Genomic DNA, 18,080 nt, shown 5'->3' with positions numbered 1-18,080 from the left:
GCTGACTGAACCTATTTTTATCCCCTTTATTTTCTCTTTTTTTTTTTTTTTTTTTTTTTTTTTTTTCCTCCCCAAAGCATGCATGGAATATTCTCAGATGCTACTGAGGGCAAGGAGAAGAAAAGTGATGGTATTGGTGAAGTACAAGCGGTTTGCAGGATCAAGCGTACAATTTTGCATAAAACATTGCATGTAAAAGTAACATTGTAGGTTTTAAGCCATTGCATTACAATTTAACAGTTGTGTTGCACTTAGCTTTAACAAATTTTAAAACTGTAAATTTTGAAGTGAAGAGCAGAACCTAAATTTCTAAACAAAGATCTTGCAATGGTACACCACACAGCAGCTACTTTTGTTTGGGTCTAAAAAGTTATTTACAATGGCAATATTTATAGTCTTTGAAAAGTCTTTAGTAATGTGAAGATCGAAGTCCACACAGTTTTCTGAAACAATAGAAGGGCTGACATATTGTAAGGTTACAACCTATCCAGTGGAGTGCTAGCGCCAGCCTTTTGACTGTAGGTGTTTGTAATTTAATTCTTTTCCAATCTAATTCCCAAAGGACAGTGCTAATATATGAAATGCAATGGGAAATAACAACTAAATACTTCAAAATAAATTAACAATGTGTATGCAATGGGAAATAACAAAGGTTTCAGAATATCAGTTGGTCAGTGCTATATATTAGTTAGACTGATATTTATCTTTTTTTTTTTAATATACTTGTTTGAAATTTGTTATTGTGTTGACAATTTTCCCATGAAAATAGCAAACGTTATAAACAGGGAAATCTGTTAGACTGATTTTAAAGTCAACGAATTAAAAATAAGTAATTTTACAGCTGAATTTAGATTTTTTTAATGGTTGCAAGAAAGGAAGACATGAATTCAAACAAGTTTTTTTAATTCCTTTTTTTTATATATATATATTTCATATATATATAATGTTTACATTCGTTACGTAGGGCAAAGCTGTCTAAAATATTTTTCTCATAGTAGACTGCTGGGGTACATTAGGAAACAGGCTAAAACAGTTCTGGGGACGGTGCTCGGTTCATTACAAGTCTGTTGGTCACAGTTACCGGGGATCATAAGTTTGACGCGAATCGTGGTTTGTCTCCCTCGGCCTCTGTGCTTAAGACTGCGGAAGAATCCCTTTGCAGCTGGGCTGGAGGTGGTGCGGCCCCCCGGTTCGGGGGGATAGCTCCCGAGGACATCTGTCGGAAGAGTGAGACCCGCTGGGGGACGGTGGCCCGGCTGGCCGGGGGCACGCTGGGGCCTGGGGCGGGCTGTGGAAGGGAGGCAAGGGACTCCCCCACGGTGGGGTGAGGCCTGGCAATCAGGGTGGAGATCTCATGGGGCAGGGAAGGCTGAGAGGCAGAGAGGGGCCGCACCTCCCGGGTCAGGTTGGTATTGTGGAGGGCCTGGGTGCTCTTGTGGACCTCGTTCTTCTGCGCAGCCCCGGGGGGCTGCTGGGGTGCCTGCGGCTGCTGCTGCATGAGAGAAAGCTGTGAGGCGGTGGGCGAGGCATACTGGAAAGTTCGGCTAGCCAGAGGGCTCTGTACGGGCGGGCTGCAGACAGCGGTGGTGTAGGAGCAGGGAGAGAGGATGACAGCCTGCTGGGGCGTCTGCGTGCTGGGCGAGGGGGAGTGCAGGTTTCCGTGGGACAGGCTGCTGGCAGTGTACACGGGAGGGGACTGCGTCCTGACGCGTGACGACGAGGCAGAGGTGCTGGAGTTCAGGGTGGGCATCTGCTGCAAGCTCACCGGGACGATGGTCTGTACCATCTCCCTGTCATGCTTCACGATCTGCTTCAAGATCTCATTCTCCTGGTTGTTGAAAACCCCGGTGTTGAGGTCCTTCTGGAACTTCTGCAGGAGGATTGAGTTCTTCTTCCCTTCACAGAGAGGCAGAAGAGTTAGCAAGCCTGACACACAGGGGCAGACCCCTGCTCTGACTTTGTGTTTCAGCACCCCTCACTGAGGGCTATATATCATAAAGCCTCAGCACGCACAGGGCTGAGCAGGGGCTACCGCTCGGCGGCAAGCCCACTGCAGTAGGCTGTGCCACACCGGGCAGTGCCACAGTGACTCATGCTGGCAGGCAGCTCCCGACGGCTGGCCTCCACGCAAACCCAGTGCTCCCTCTCTCTGCACCAGCACGGCGGGCTTTCGTAACACCACTGCGTGCAAAGACACCTGGACTTTCTGTGCCTCTTCACTTGTCATGTATTGGTACTACTACATTTATTCTGAAAATGTAACCATGGTAATTTACTGAACAACAGCGTGGAAAAAGCCATCGGGCTCTGCATGTATAACGTCTTTCTCTCTCATTGCAAAACTGTCCTAATTGCCACTAAACTGTTACATAACTTACAGATACACCTGCCACTTAGCACATTCCCTGGAACTAATTAGACATTAGTACCCAGTGACCACTAGTTTGCAAGAAATCATCTTTTTAAAGGTTTGTAATCTAATACGAACTCACGGATAATGTGACACCTGTTTGCACAATAAAGACTGCTGTACACTGTGTCCTGATGTTTGCCTGATGGCTCTCAGTGTCTGCAAGATGTAGACACTATTCTGTGTCATCAGATGCACAGGAACACAATTGCACTCAATTGTTTCTTTTTTAATATAAAGGTTCATATTTTATCTTTTGTTCTGTGTAGATTTCATATTGTAAACACAGCACTTCAGACGGGATTGCTACTCCAAGGGCAGAGTGGACTTCACTACTAATATTATTTAGGCATATATTACTTAGAGTTGGACTACATTCCCAGAGAGTCTTGCAAGACAAACTTTAAGAGTCTGAAAAGTCTTGCTATGATAAAGTAATGCACTGAGTGATCACAATCTGCAACATACTAAACCAGGCCTATTAAATATTAGTAACCTGTATACCTGTATTTAATTTCTTTACTCTTGCAGGCTTAAAGAAAACATGCTTTCTTCCAAGACATATCTTCAGCTTAGAATAGTCAGCACAATGACATTTCCCTGCAATTCTTTCTGTATTTGCTTTGAAGAAACTACAGCCATAACTGTATTGAGAAAGAGTTATGTGGGGAAATCCTTACACTGGAGTTTTCTTGTGAGGTTGAAGAGTTGAAGAGACACCACCAAACGGGATAAACGTATTTTTTTTTATGCATAGCTGCATTTTAAATCCAGTGTCAATAACAATGATCAGAGCGCAATTCTCCTGGCCAAAGACCATGTATTTTATCTAGCATGTCCTACTAGAGAGGTCCAGAATGTGTGGATGCAAGAGCAGCAGACTTTGTACACCCTGTTTTGATAACCTGTCATATCTTTCTGCCTTTCACTTGGATATCGTTGGCCTGCTTTTCTGACTATAAGCAGATCTGAGTAATGCCAGTGTGCAGCCATCAATGCTAGCAGCGCCCATGTTGTGAGGAAAATGACAGGCCTGCTGCAAAGGATTAATTCACTTCAACAAACACGGATTTTGTGACTGCTGAGAGGCTTCAGCTCTTCCCAGCGTTATAGATGTCATCTGTAAACAATTTATGTGGGAAAATGTCATCTAATGCTCATGAAACAGAATAAACCCTATCAAATGCTGAGGGCAGCAAAATAAATATTCAGGATTAATAAATAATACTAATGATAATTAAAGTATACAAATAATCCTCAGAGGAGTATGAAAGCTTTCTAGAACTTAAAGCCTTTTATTATTTAAAAGTGAGATTGCAGAATTTCTTGTCTGGACACATTTACTGCAGTGTAACAGAAACAAAACTTTTAAGAAGGGTTTAATCTGGACATTTTATCTTTCTACTCAAGGAAAAGAAAAGGTAGACAGGTTTTAAAATTCCTAATATGAAAAAAAAAAAAGTACCTATCCTGTCAAGTCTATCAATTGCCACTGTTTCAAAGGCCCTTCTCATCATGGGGTACTCTTCCAGAACCTCGTTGAAGTTGTCCACCGAGAGGGAATATAGGCGACAGTACGTGTCTGCTCGTACACTGGCAGTTCGACGGCCTTTGGTCAAAAGGCAAATCTCTGGGGAAAGAAAAAATCAACACACACAGGAAACAAAGAATTTAGTGAACCATGTGAAACGTAAAAGCTAGGAAGTGACTCAGTGGTACCTGGGTTAACTTACTGCTAAGTAATAATTAAGCACTGCGCAGCAATTTTTCTGTTGCTGTTTGTTCAAGATTGCAGGGACAATTCTGAAGGTGTTTGATTCTATTTTTGCTCCTCTGAAAAAATAACTAATGTCCTTTAAGAGCCCTGCTTAGAGGTTTTCTCAGTCTGGACCCTGATTTTATCAAGCTTTTTTGAAAAAATTCTTCATGTTGTAAGAAACGATCCATCAGCTGTCAAACACAGCTTACTGACTGAATTAACCCAAGCGATTCTATTGATTTTTTTAAAAATCCAGCTGACACAGAAAACCAATTCCTTTAATCATTCCTCAGATTTACTAAACTAATTTAATACATGATATAAGGATATTTGAATATAAGAGCTGTTCTAAGGAAAAAATGCTTCAAGCATGAAAATGCCTTCTGTTACCTTGGGATTTATATCCTAGGTATTTTTAGAGCATGAACTTATGATTTTAGACTGGAGTACGAACTAGAACCCTTTCAACCTCTGCTTACTCCATTTTATCGGTCTCTAGACCGATATAGCCTTTCTCTACAAGTGCCTTCAACAGGAATTCATCATTCTGGAACAGAAGAGATCAAAGACATATGCAGAGTCCCAAGAAACAGCCTGAAACTTGTGACTGCTGATTCCAAAACCTACAGGAAGAGTGTTTCTGGACAAAGCCCATGTCCAAGGCTTGTAATAGCAAAACATACAAGGTAGAATATTTATTTATTTATATTAAAATACAAAAAAAAAAAAAGTCAATTGCAAAAAGAAGTGTTTGAGTCAATCCCATTTTCAGGCTAGGGAATAAGAACACACTTAGAAATATCAGCAATTCTTGGGCTCAGGCAGGATGAGAGCTAGTTTCTCTACCCAGTTGTAGCAGTCAAGAGCAGTGAGTTCATATCTGTTTATATTTAAATACTAGTGAGGAAACTGTCTCCTACCCTGCTCGTGTGTCTATCACAAACGATCATTCTCAATCTCAATCAAACTATCATTCTCAAGCATGGAGAATAAAATATTCTTAATTAAGAAAAATAAAGAATTCTGCAGGCTTTACTTCAGATCTATAAAGTGCTAGCAGAGTTCTTTCTTTTTTTGGTATGGCTTTAACAAAATACATTTTTTATTAATCTATGAATGTAAAGAACCTTGATTTATTTTGTCTCATACTTCTTGTTGAAGAATTGCCACATGCCTGAAGGCTTAGGGGCTAAGATGCTTAAATAATAGTGGATAAATCAAAGTAAATTAATGTGGGACCAGTACTAGCACAGAATGTACTTAAATCTCAGCAGCTTTGGGGAGAATTTATAGAGACTAATGGGTATAGTAAGAGTCTTGACCTAATGTCCCTCACAAAACTTGATGCCCATGAAATAATGACAGTTTACTGTAAAGAGTCAGCCAGGTCAAACAGAAGTCACTCCTTTCCTCTTCTACCCCCTAGCTCACCCTGACCCCTTCTCCTTTTATTGAACTCACTGCATTTTAGTTACAAGAGTGAGGAGGACAATTTGCCCAAAGGGAGCAGTTAAATGCATTGAATGCCCGCATCATTTCCTAAGATATTCTTTAGATCTCACACAGAATAAAGTTTTACAATACATGGTTGAATTTAGAGATAATTTAACTAGCCAGAAAATCTGTGTGACTAATGATCACCTCTTGGTTTTCAGCTTTCTTCACTTAAATTGCTGCAAACGATACTAGAGACATAAGGAGATGTCTTCTGCTGCACTCAAATAAAAGTACTCGAGTTTAAAAAACATCACACGACCAAACCAAAACATGTGTTGACTATGGAATCCAGCAATTCTGAAGAGTGTAGAAAAATGGAGAGAAAGTACTGATTTCATGATTATTAATCTAGAACGTTGTATTTTACATTACTTCAACAAGAAGGACGGGTCAAAACCATAAGAGACAATGTTAGATTTCATCACAGGACAATGGTACCATGGAATTCATGGATATTACTGCAATAAATACAAAATTCCCCTTCTTTCATCTCCTATTATTCTTGTCAAGTAAGGGAAATGGAAAGAATCACTGAAAACTATACATGCAAAACCTGTCAGCCTACAATTTCTGGTTGAAGAGTATCTTTCTGGAAGGCTCTTAATAACCATAATAGAATCTTCTTATTAGATAAGATCAGAAAGGATGGGCCAGAAAAGATACAACAGCTGTCCCAGTGCCTAGAAACAAATCAGGGAGTGCCACTGACGAGCCAGCCTGCTCAGGAAGCAGGAAAAGCTTTGTGTTTTCAGCTCCAGTTGAGTGGTCTCATTCAAGAGATGAACTACAGCCTTCTGACAGAAAAAGTACCATGTGATGAATACCCGTGTAATGCATTTCCAGCACTGTTTCCTTACTGATTTGAGTTGTATTATAGGCACTGATACATCATGTATATTGCTTTATTAGCATCATTTGTACTCTGGCCACAAGACTAATGTGCTTGTTAATTGTATGTATTCTGCATTTAAGTTAATTTCTTCTATTAGCTATTTGTTTGGAACAAACTCTCAAGCACAAAAGACAATATATGAAATCTCATTTACTTGGACTAGAGAGGAAGCACATAGAATCTCAAAATGTGTTCCCACCAAACACTGGTGTTCTTTTAAATAAATCAAAGTAATTATTTTATGTTTTTTTTTTAACAAATAAACAAACAATAGATTTCATTCAGAGAACAAAGTAATGAACATATCCATGATATATTTAAAATGAGTCTTAGTGGCACGAAGTACATCAGGTGCCCTCAACAATTATGCTCTCCTTGATGTTCAGTTGATTTAAACAGACTATGAATTACAAACAATAGCACAGGAGTGTGCAGTGAAACACAAAGGACAGACTACTTTCAAGCAGCTTGGACAAACAAGGTTTTCTATTAGCATAAAAAGAAAGTGGTGGCAGCATATTTCTCACTAATATTCCCATCTGTGGTTGGCATAGTGCATTGCCTTCACGCTGATACTTTCAAAGTGTCATATACTTCTATCTCTCCTTCACAAACAAAAGAATGTCTTCAGTTACAATTAATAATTATGTATTAGGCTGCAACGAACCTGTAATTCAACTGTTAATGCAAGTTTTACTTTAATTATTCAATACCTTTAAACAACTGTTCCCTAGAACATTCTGAAACAAATACCAATCACTGCACTAATGAAAAATGACTATTTGAAAGCACTGAATGATGCTAAAAACATTCATTTGTTCTTACAGTCCATGTTTAATACAAATGTAACTATTTGTCTATAAAAATCACAATTTGCATTTTCCTAGAATCAGATCTTTCCAACAAAACAATGCAGCTCTCAGAAGAACATGGAAAAGGGCTCAAATACAATGTACTTACTGCTGTCTAGACATTGACTAAAAAGGGCAATGATGAATGTTTAAAGTGAAGCCTGTTCTGAAGGTTATAATTATAATAATCAAAACTGATCACCGTATTTCAGGTGCACATACACATGAGACATGGTTTAGTGGTGGACTTGGCAGTGCTAGGCTAACGGTTGGACTTGATGATCTTAAAGGCCTTTTCCAACCTAAATGTTGCTATGATTCTATGGCAGTATTTCAGCAAAAGCATCAGGTTTAGTTTTTGAAACACCATGAATTTCTAAAAAAGCTTGCCCATACCTGTATCTTGTAAAACAGAGGATGCGTAGATAGTATTTTATTCTTGTATCGGTGTGATAGAACACTCTGGATAGGAAATTCTACGTATGTGAAAGACAGCACTAAGGAAGATTGATTTCAGGAAAACCCAAATGAGTTAAGGTGAATGACAAAACCCATAGGATGACCTTTCAAGAATTAGGATTAGCAGGCGTTTTGTAATGGCCACAGTTTTGGCTGCAACTGAGATCAGGCTCATTGTTCTTGTGGACTGTATTGATAAACCACTGTAGATGATAATCCACACACACACCCACACACACACCCACCCCACCCCCCCACCGCCCACGCCCCCACCTCCACAATTGCTATGTGATTCCTAAACACTTTTTTTTTTTTTCAAGAAAATAACTCCTGAGGATTTGGAAGGACTCCATCTCTACCACCATTTGCAATGTTCCGTTATTTTCCTAGTCTTTGCTGGATGGGTACATGGACTGGTTACTCTAGCAATAATTTCCTGTTTCCACCTCATATAGACCTTGGAAAAACCCTTTTTCACTCCAGGAAGCAGTACAGTTTATCTGACAGTGTGGCACCTACCCATTAACCATCAGTTGATTTTCCATATAAATTATACTCCAGATGTAATTACTCAACTTTCTGTGTCACATTAATATTTGACTAGAGATTGAAAAACTTCAAAAATCAAAATAACAATATAAAGTTGCCTTGCAGAAAAAATGTGTCTACCAACACATAAACTGTGTTGACAAAGGAAACATGACTCCAGTAGTTAGCTGGTTCACTAAAGGACACCAAGCTGCTCCTGTCTCCATGGGATATATTTCCTAGGATGGTATCTAACAGTAAGTAGAAAATTAATATAATGAATTACTATTGTATGCACAGCTTTGTCTTGCAAGGACACAAAGACAAGAATTAAAGCAAAGGTTCACTTTACTAGGTCCAGGAATTAATTGTTTATAGTAATGAATAAATGAGTTAACTGGTATTTTAGTCATACAGTACTCTCCATATTAAAATCAAGTAAAAATAATAATCAGTTTCTATGCAATTGTGAACTACAGAAGTTTCTTAAGTGCTCTGTCCCCTTCCAAAGCTGTAACAGATTTGCCATCACCTGTCAGATTTAACATTACACGATCTAATGAAATGTCCTTCCAGCTGAGGACAGCTGATTATTGCTTCAGTTCCTCAGCAGGAAACTTGTTTCATCTTGTAGCAGGCATACACACTGCTGCGCAAATGGGCAAGCAGTTATTCAGACCATCTGGTTACTTTCAGCAGTAGAAGAAAGATGGAAAATCAAAGCAATTCAAAGGCTTGGGTCAGTCAGTCTAATGCATTTGGGAATATTTTATGAGAACGGGAGAGTGGATTAGAATATTGTTTATTTTACAAAGAGCAATGAGTTACTGAACTACTATAGACAAAACCTAGATGTACAAAAGCTGTTTCCATCCAGCTGTCTCGAAAGTTCACAGCAAGTTTCCCAGAACTACCCGGTTTAGGTTATTACTCTTTTCTAACGTAACTCTTAACAGCAACTCTTGGGCATGATGCAAAGATCAATAGTTCTTGATTTCCTTAAAGATACTGAAGTTGTCCGCTAATGGGCTAGAAACTAGCTAACGGGCACATCCTTGGTGTGCCAGTCACAGGAAGGGACCTTCAGCTTGGGGCACTCTGCTTTAAAATAGTTAATGTGAGTGATGATTTTTTCTTTAGGAAAGTACTACATAAACTTCATGCAATTGAAAAAAAAAAAAGCTTCTAGACACCCCATTCTTTCAGACATGGAGTGATTTCCATGTTGACTTAATCAGCTCTTATACAGAAAACAGGGAGAAGCTGTTTCATATGATAAAAAAGGGATTGCTTTAACACATCCTTCTCCATTTCTCTCTTTTTTTTTTTTTCATTAAACTCTGGAAAACATCAAATGCATCTATCTATATTTTTTTTCTAACTTTTTAAAGTATACTTTTTATCTTTTAAAAATGGAAAACCCAGGGATATGCTGCTTTTTGTTATAGATACTAAACTGACTAGCACCTGTTCTTATGATTAGTCAGAATGTAGCTTACATCAATTAAAAGAGTTTCAGTAATCTATTTTCTAAAAAAAAAAATAAATATTCTAATGCTATACCACATAGCTATGCAGATTTTTTTTTTTGCAGTTTTTTTGGATAATGATATTTACATTCATATTAGTCATGACTGTGGAGGAAAAAGAAAAAGGAAGCGATAGCGTCCAAATCCAGATCTAAGAAGCAGATGGAAATTAAAAGTCTCAGGTAACATTCAGCTCTGAATACAGTCCTACATTTAAGAAACCTTAAAATATAGTCACTGCTCTCCAGGAACACTCCTGCAGTAAAGGAAAGAAGTTAGGGAGGAAGGAAAATTGAGAAAATTATTGCTTGCCAGCACCCTCACCTTTTACAGCCACGTTTGTAAACTGGACTGTCCAAAAGAAAGCTACACAAATCCTACACCTTTTTCCACCTTTTTTACACTAAATATGGAATTGCAGACAAGACAGTTTGGGTTTGTCAGAGTGAGCAACAGAAGACACTGCCTGCATGATCTCTTCATTTAAAATTTTCTGTAAAATTGCTTTCAGATATATGGATTCATCAACCGGAAAGAGGGTTCATGAAGGCAGCCTGGATACTCTGCTGAGTAGTTACTGATTTGAAGAGGGACTGAAAATGTCCTGTTACAATTAAGGGTCCAAAATAACTTCCTTAATGCCTCAATTTCAGTCCTCTGTCACTTTTTGCATGATTTACCTAAACCTAATTTACCTAAACCTAATTTAAATGTGATATTTGTGATAGCTGTTGCCCTTTTGTAGTCATCCTATTTTTAAAAAAAAAAAAAAAACAAACAAAACAACAAAATTGGCAGTTTTTTAAACAGAAAAAAAAATAGAAAAGGTGAATTACACTTCTATTCACATAGCAATTAAAAATGAAAAAAAGTATTTCATTCAGTAAGCTGGAAAATCATGTTTACTAGCTTGTGGAATTGGCTCTTCACTGCAAGTTAGGAACACAATTCACAGAATCACAGAATGGCAGGGGTTAGAAGGGGCCTCTGGAGGCCATCTAGACCAACCCCCCTGCTAAAGCAAGTTCATCTACAACAGGTTGCACAGGATCATGTCCAGGTGGGTTTTGAATATCTCCAGGGAAGGAGACTCCACAATTTCTCTGGGCAGTCTGTCTCCTGCAAAGAAGTTTTTCCTCATGTTGAGGCAGAACTCCCTGTGTTCCAGTTTGTGTCCATTGCCCCTTGTCCTGTCACTGGGCAAAACTGAAAGAGCGTGGCCCCATCCTTTTGGCACTCACCCTTTAGATAGTTATAAGCATTGATAAGGTCCCCTCTCAGTCTTCTTGTCTCCAGGTTAAAGAGCCCCAGGTCTCTCAGCCTTTCATCATAACAAAGATGCTCCTGTCCCCTCACCATCTTCATAGCCCTCTGTGGGACTCTCTCCAGTAACTACTGGGAGGCCCAGAACTTGACACAGTACTCCAGATGTGGCCACACCAGGGCAGAGCAGAGGGGAAGGAGAACCTCCTTCGACCTGCTGGCCACACTCTACTTAATGCACCCCACGATGCCATTGGCCTTCTTGGCTACAAGGGCACATTGCTGGCTCATGGTCAACCTGTCTACCACAACTCCCAGGTCCTTCTCTGCAGAGCTGCTCTCCAGCAGGTCAGCCCCCAGCCTGTACTGGTGCATGGGGTTATTGCTCCCCAGATGCAGGACCCTACACTTGCCCTTGTTGCACCTCATTAGGTTCCTTTCTGCCCAGCTCTGCAGCCTGTCCAGGTCTCACTGAATGGCAGCACAGCCCTCTGGTGTGTCAACCACTCCTCCCAGTTGTGTGTCATCAGCAAACTTGCTGAGGGTGCACTCTGTCCCTTCATCCAGGTCATTGATGAATATGTTGAACAAGACTGGACCCAGTACTGATCCCCGGGGAACACCGCTAGCCACAGGCCTCCAGCTGGACTCTGAACTGCTGATCACAACTCTCTGATTCTCGTTTGCAAGTATCTGTCCCTGCTTGCCAGCACCCTTACTGGCTGAGATAATTCCTCCATCCTGCAGATGTCCCATATGTATCATGTTTGAAGAGATGAAAAGAATGTAATGGGAACTGAAAAGGGCGTTTGCTTCTATGTTTGAGGATGATGTGATGGTATGGTGTAATAGCCAATAGTAATAATAGTAACAGGGGTTTTAGTCTTCAGGCAGGAAATGATCATCACCCCCCACAAATAGTATTTTACCAGTCCCTTTCATCCAGAATGTTATCCTTGGGACAGAATCTCCACATTTGGAAAAAGGAGGGTTTGTCTCCAAAACCACTCCAAGACAAGAAGGAATCTTCAAAACAGACAAGTTAGAAGCAGCTGCAGACAGTATCCATGATGGGCATTTTATAACCATTTTCCTGATCTAAAATACAGGTGAAAGATGATTAGTTACTTTGCTATGTTTCTTTTCACTACTCTCTTCCCTAAAACTGTCCCTCCCAAGCCTTCATTTGCATAACCATTGTATATATATATATATATATATATATATATATATATATGTCAAACCTTTGGTATGGTAGGTGCTCTAATTAGAGAGGTTCTATTCTTTTTTTTCTAACAGTATTTCTAATTGGAAGAGAGGTACATTTATTTCATTGGAGATAGCATAGTTTTCTGGGGGGAAAAATTAGTGTTCCAAAAGAATTGCCTAACTTTTCTTGATACAAACTTTGATAGGAGACATAAAGGAATACTTATTTTAAAAAAAATAAGTTTAATACTTCTTTAGGGTTTGCAAACAAGCCTGAAAGTATGCTCCTTTCTTTACTGTGCCCCAAATTCATCTTTTATGGTACCTACCTATGAGAATTCTGTTTCCTGAAACAACTCATGTTCTTATCAGTCCAGTTCCTTGAATAAGGCTTAATACATTACTTTATAGCAGCTCTGAGAAAAGTAGTGTGATAACATGCTACTAATTTGGATGTTTTGAGAATTACTCACAGCAGGCCTCATTATTTCCATGTGAAATTTATTAAAACAACTTGGCAGAGCCTTTAAAGTACTATCTACTCTGATATAAGTGTTGATAGAGAAAAAAGACATTTCAGGCATATATTAATTTTCAAGGCACGTTTGGATGCAACAAGACAATCCATTTTAGTTATTGTCTAATCACTTTTGTAATTTTTATCAAGACTGATATATAACTGTATGTTTTTAAGTCCCCATATTTCCTGTAAAGTTAACGCTGATAAACTACTGCGCATTTCAATATAATATGCTTAATATATATTGACAGTATAATTAAATGCTTTTGAGAAAGGCTGTTAGTCATAATCACTTTTACATCAAGAAAGAGCCAAATATATATGGATAAATAAAATTGCCTTTAGAAAAAGTGGCATGTTATTTGACCAGAGACATTTTGTGTTCCATTCTGACCTGTGTTTTCTTTTTTCTACTTGAAGGTACTGAAAATAGCTGTGGCCAAGTTTCCATGACTAGAGGAAAGAGAGGCGAGAAATGTTCCTTATATCCTGTCTACTTTCTGTTGTTAACTCAAATTCTGAGAAAGCTCTGATAGAACAGAAGCTTAGGATCACTAAATAAAATCAAAATGCAACTCCTTATTTAATCTTCAATGCTATTTATACCAGAGCATCCATGCATTTTTATTCCAATTTAATGAAGCATTCTGTAATGAAGGGAGACAAAGTTAGTCTATTTACGATCTTAATTTTATTTTCTTTAAAAAAATAATGATCAAGCTTAGATTGTAAGACAATGTACCTAAGTACAAATTTAGCTTTCATACTGACTGGGTCAAAGGCCAAACATTATTTTGTGTAATTCATCTATGCCTACTTTTGTCCAGATGGATGCCTATTGCCTGCTGAAAAAAGCCACTTAGCTCCTTATGTACTTAGTGTTATGCTCTCGTCATCCTAAGTTTGGCAAACAACAACAGTTACAAATTAAACTATTCAACTTGAATTTTAAGTGGACTGTAAAAATATTGCACTTCAAATTTTTTTCCATTAAATTATTAAACAAATGATCAGAGACTGTCAGTACTGAATTAAATATTTAGATTAAATATTTAATCTAAACTCAAATATTTAGTTTAAATTCTACTGTGTAAAATTGAAGGTACTTGTAAAATCATCTTCTGCTTTATATGTGTTGGCCACCTCAGATTTCCAACCTATGCTGATGTGATATTTTGCTTGTGTCTCATGCTTTTATGTATAAAGTTTAAATTAGAAATTTATACTGTTCATGAATTTGCAGAATTAGAATTATAATTTGGTTTGAAGACTATATTATATAGATAGAGAGAACTATTACTATCAATATTATCAGTAGTATTGTTAAATGTATATTTACACTCGCTAATTAATAAAACTCATAAAACCAAACCCACATGTACATTTTAGCATCACGGGGTAAGTTATTCTCATTCTATCCATCTTCTTAAAAAGTCTCAGACTTTAAAAAATAATATTCTGTCTGAACAGCAAGAAGTTCTTCTGACTGCATAGTACTTTCTATATAAAATACAGCATCAAAAGAACACAAAATACAGAACAAGAAATTATGCTTTATTATGAGGAAATGTATCCTGAAAATTACAGACTAGTCTGTGACAAAAAGTCATTTTATTTTTAGTACCTCTTGCAGACAATACTTTCAGAAAAATGTTGTAAACTGTTCACCTGAAAAGTATTTTACAAATGAGTTGGTATGGAGACCTGGAGATCCTGCTCCCTTAAAGCACTTAATTGTGTACTTGCCAATAAGAATGTGAATAATCACACCTCAGGGACTCTACTTATAATTAATTATTTGGAGTATGAATACTAAGACACTTAATTCACCAACACCTTGAATACGGAGAAGCCATATGCAGTATTTTTGCAAAATGTAAAACTTTACACCATATCATGTTGTCCAGGTGTAAAGCAGTGAGGAGTCAGGCACATTAACAGCATTTTCTGTATTTATAATCACATTTATGCTGCAAAACTTTAAAAGTAGTCTATCAAAAGGAAGTACCTAGAGTGTGCCCAGAAAAAAATAAGTAGCAAAATATAATCTAAAGTGACTCAACATTTCCCATGGTATTATTTTCCACTGCATTGGTCTAAAATATACTGACAGTTGCTGTTCCAAAATGCAGAAAAGCTCCAGAAATAATAGGTAGGTCAAAGAAGTTCTGTTTAATTGGCTAACAAGTTGAAGAGAATGCAAGATAAAATTTATTAGAATTGTGTGGAAGCATAACTGTTAAAACAGTATTAAATAATTTAAGCTAAATAAAACATTTAAAAATCTAAAGTATTCCATGAACTACATGTTATAAAAAATAAACCAAAAAAGAAAAGGTGCCATAATAGGTCTCTGGGACATATTCTGGGAAGATGGGGATAAGAATCTGATTTATATATAACATTTTGCTAGACGAATGATGATATTCAGCACAGTTAGTGAGATCTGTCTTTGAATAAGTAACATAAAACATGTATTTGTCCCTTAACACAATGGAAGAGGTAGACCATTACACCTTCATATTCATATTCACACACAAAACCCCTTATACATGTATCATTAAAAGAGTTTTAAGAAATCACACGCACCTTTTCATGTTCAACATACCTAGAAGCTCATAGGAAAAAATTCTTTTTAAGCAATATGAGTTTTAGTCTACAAATTGATTTACTGAATGACTCCAAATGGCATGATACCGCTGGGATTCTCAATGTGGGAAAAAAGCAGAAAAAACAATGAGGAGGGGGAACTGCAATGGACACACCACAAATTTGGTACCATGAATTACTGCACACCTACCTACTCTAATTAGGAAACTCCCTCCAACTGCAAACACAATGAAACCTCCCTGGGGCCCCCAGACCTAAATCATAAAACTATACCTACACTTCCTACTCAGTCAGTTTGGATTTTCCTAGCAATATCAGCATTCCTTCAGCTCTAACCCCGTATCTGTTAAAAACAGAAAAAAAAGGGTTATAATTTCCTGGAACATACGTCTGGGTTGCTGAATGAAGGAAAGCCTGTGTAAACACAGGTGGGAAAACAGATGGAGAAAGGAAAAGAGAGCAGAGAGACAAGTCTTATCTTGTGTCCTTTGAGGCTGAGAGAAATTTTGCCAGTGACTACAGCAAGTGCAGGATGAGGCCACAGTGAAAAATCTCCTCTGTCTAACAGCAAGAAAGCAAATGAAGTAACAGCAGAGTCCTGAACGTGTTCCCAGAAATCTTCCTTTTAGTAAGCTGCACTGAGCATCACTGGTTGGGTAGTGCTGGATTTATTCCTTTCTTTTTGTAGGCATGTCAGGCCCACTCTAACACACCAGTTAAGCACAAAGGCAGTTCAGCACATGCTTATCTGGATCGGGACTGCTCACCCAGAGTACTTCCTCCGACTCCATAGGGCTGGCAGCTGGAGGGAAACAGGACATCCCAAAACCACTCCCACTCATCAGTGTGCTCTGCAGCAGCTTTGGGACAGCTTCAACTTTTACGTTTGTAGCGAAGTGCATGTGAACATCAGCAGACTGGGGATGGGCTTAGGCATATGCAGAGAAGTGGAGGGCCACAAGGCCTCAGGGAGCAAAAAAAGGGAAGGATAAATTGCAGCAACAGATCTTACTGAGATGGCTAAAGGAATCCTAAGCCACACATGAAGCCAGGTGAGTAAGAAGGAAATTGTTGGAAAGGATTTCTCTCACTAAAGCAAACTTCCCTTTAGTTTATTGCACTCCTGCATGTTTGTTGTTGTAATTAATCATGAGGCATTTTGAATCACCAACATATATAATATTATTACGGAGTGACTCTGATATAATTTACCCCAGCAAAAATCAGAATGGTCTCACAGCTGTGGTAGCTTCTTTATAAGCAAAAGACTTGTATTCTTGTGCTTCATCTGTGAAAACTTCAAAATCTTTGCATTTTACCAATTTTATGTGCCTAGTGAAGAATTAATATGCAATTTGTTCAGTAATTCCTCCTATCACAAGAAGCCTTTGAGTAATTTCTAATACAATCACCTGGTACTCAAGAGAAAAGGTTCAGTAGGACTGAAACCTGGTAATTTCCTCCCTACCACTGGGATTATGAGCATAATGAGTTTGAACTACCAAGCTATTGAAGAAGAGAATCACAAATATGCACTGAGACAGACAAAAAAAATTGGGGAGCTCTCATTCTCCACTGTTGTGTACTTAACAAAGACTACATTTTCAGTATTGTAAACTGCAAAGACCATGGACAAAATGACAAAAAATTAAGTAATTTAGCCATCACAACATCCTCAACATACATTGCTTACAGTTATCCTCCATACATGTCTCCTGATTCTTATTCTACCTCCCAGGAAGGCTGAATTCAAATGTGTTCATCTCAAGCATGCAATTCACCTTAGCTGCAAACAGATGTGTAGTCAGGTTTTCCTACTTGCTGTTCAAAACCCTTCCCACTCCTTTCCAGCATCTGAAGGTTGCTTAAGTCTTGTTCAGACATGCTTTTGCCCCTTGCATTTTCTCCCCTTTCTCATCAATCTCATGCCCATGATATTCCCCGGCACTTGCAGATCCTCTCTGTCTCATATATCTTTGCACCACTCACAACCTGACTCCTGCCCATGCAGTCCTCTTTCTGTTCACCTCCATCTCGCTGTCCACACTCTTTTGACCTCCCCTATGGTTTTGTCCTATGTGTTAACATAGCCTTGACCATCCACTCTCTCCTGACCTTTTTCATTCACATTTTAATCTCCCTACAGAAGCAGCTAGAAGGAGGTCATAATCTCCATTGAGTGCAACCTTGTTTCCCCTCATATGAAAACTGTGGGCAAAGTTTCTCTTTTATTTGTAAAGAGAGAAGACACATTTACTGCTTCGCTGAAAGTAGCAGCAATCCCATTGCTAATAATGGGGAACTGCGGACTTTTTAGACAACAGGGGTAAAAAGTGAAGGAAGACATAAAAAAAATCATAGATATTTAGGAAAAATTAGTATTGCTCTATTTCCTCAAAAATAAGAAGATATGAACTGAGAGTATTAAAATCCTGGAATTCTCCACTGGTAACTGTGGCTTACATCATTTCACTGATGTAGAAGTTACTATACAACTGTGCAATACAGCGAAAATTAGCATCATGTATTCCTCATTGCCTAATTCCTTCCCTT

At 38.4% G+C, this 18,080-nt stretch overlaps 1 protein-coding gene across 1 annotated transcript in view; it reads right to left on the bottom strand.

The window, feature by feature from the left end:
- Positions 1–1,087: 1,087 nt before the first annotated feature.
- The window catches only part of HCN1 (hyperpolarization activated cyclic nucleotide gated potassium channel 1), a 206,845-nt gene continuing 189,852 nt past the window's right edge, over positions 1,088–18,080 (bottom strand). The window contains exons 7-8 of the mRNA XM_086479424.1: positions 3,876–4,040; positions 1,088–1,896 (exon numbers count right to left, since the gene is read on the bottom strand). Of these exons, the coding sequence (XP_086335550.1) occupies positions 1,088–1,896; positions 3,876–4,040 (974 nt within the window). The remainder of the gene's footprint in view (positions 1,897–3,875; positions 4,041–18,080) is intronic.

This window comes from Leptosomus discolor, chromosome Z (assembly GCF_034619465.1).
Source record: "Leptosomus discolor isolate bLepDis1 chromosome Z, bLepDis1.hap2, whole genome shotgun sequence".
Taxonomy (NCBI): domain Eukaryota; kingdom Metazoa; phylum Chordata; class Aves; order Leptosomiformes; family Leptosomidae; genus Leptosomus; species Leptosomus discolor.
This window is presented reverse-complemented; position numbering and strand designations above follow the sequence as displayed.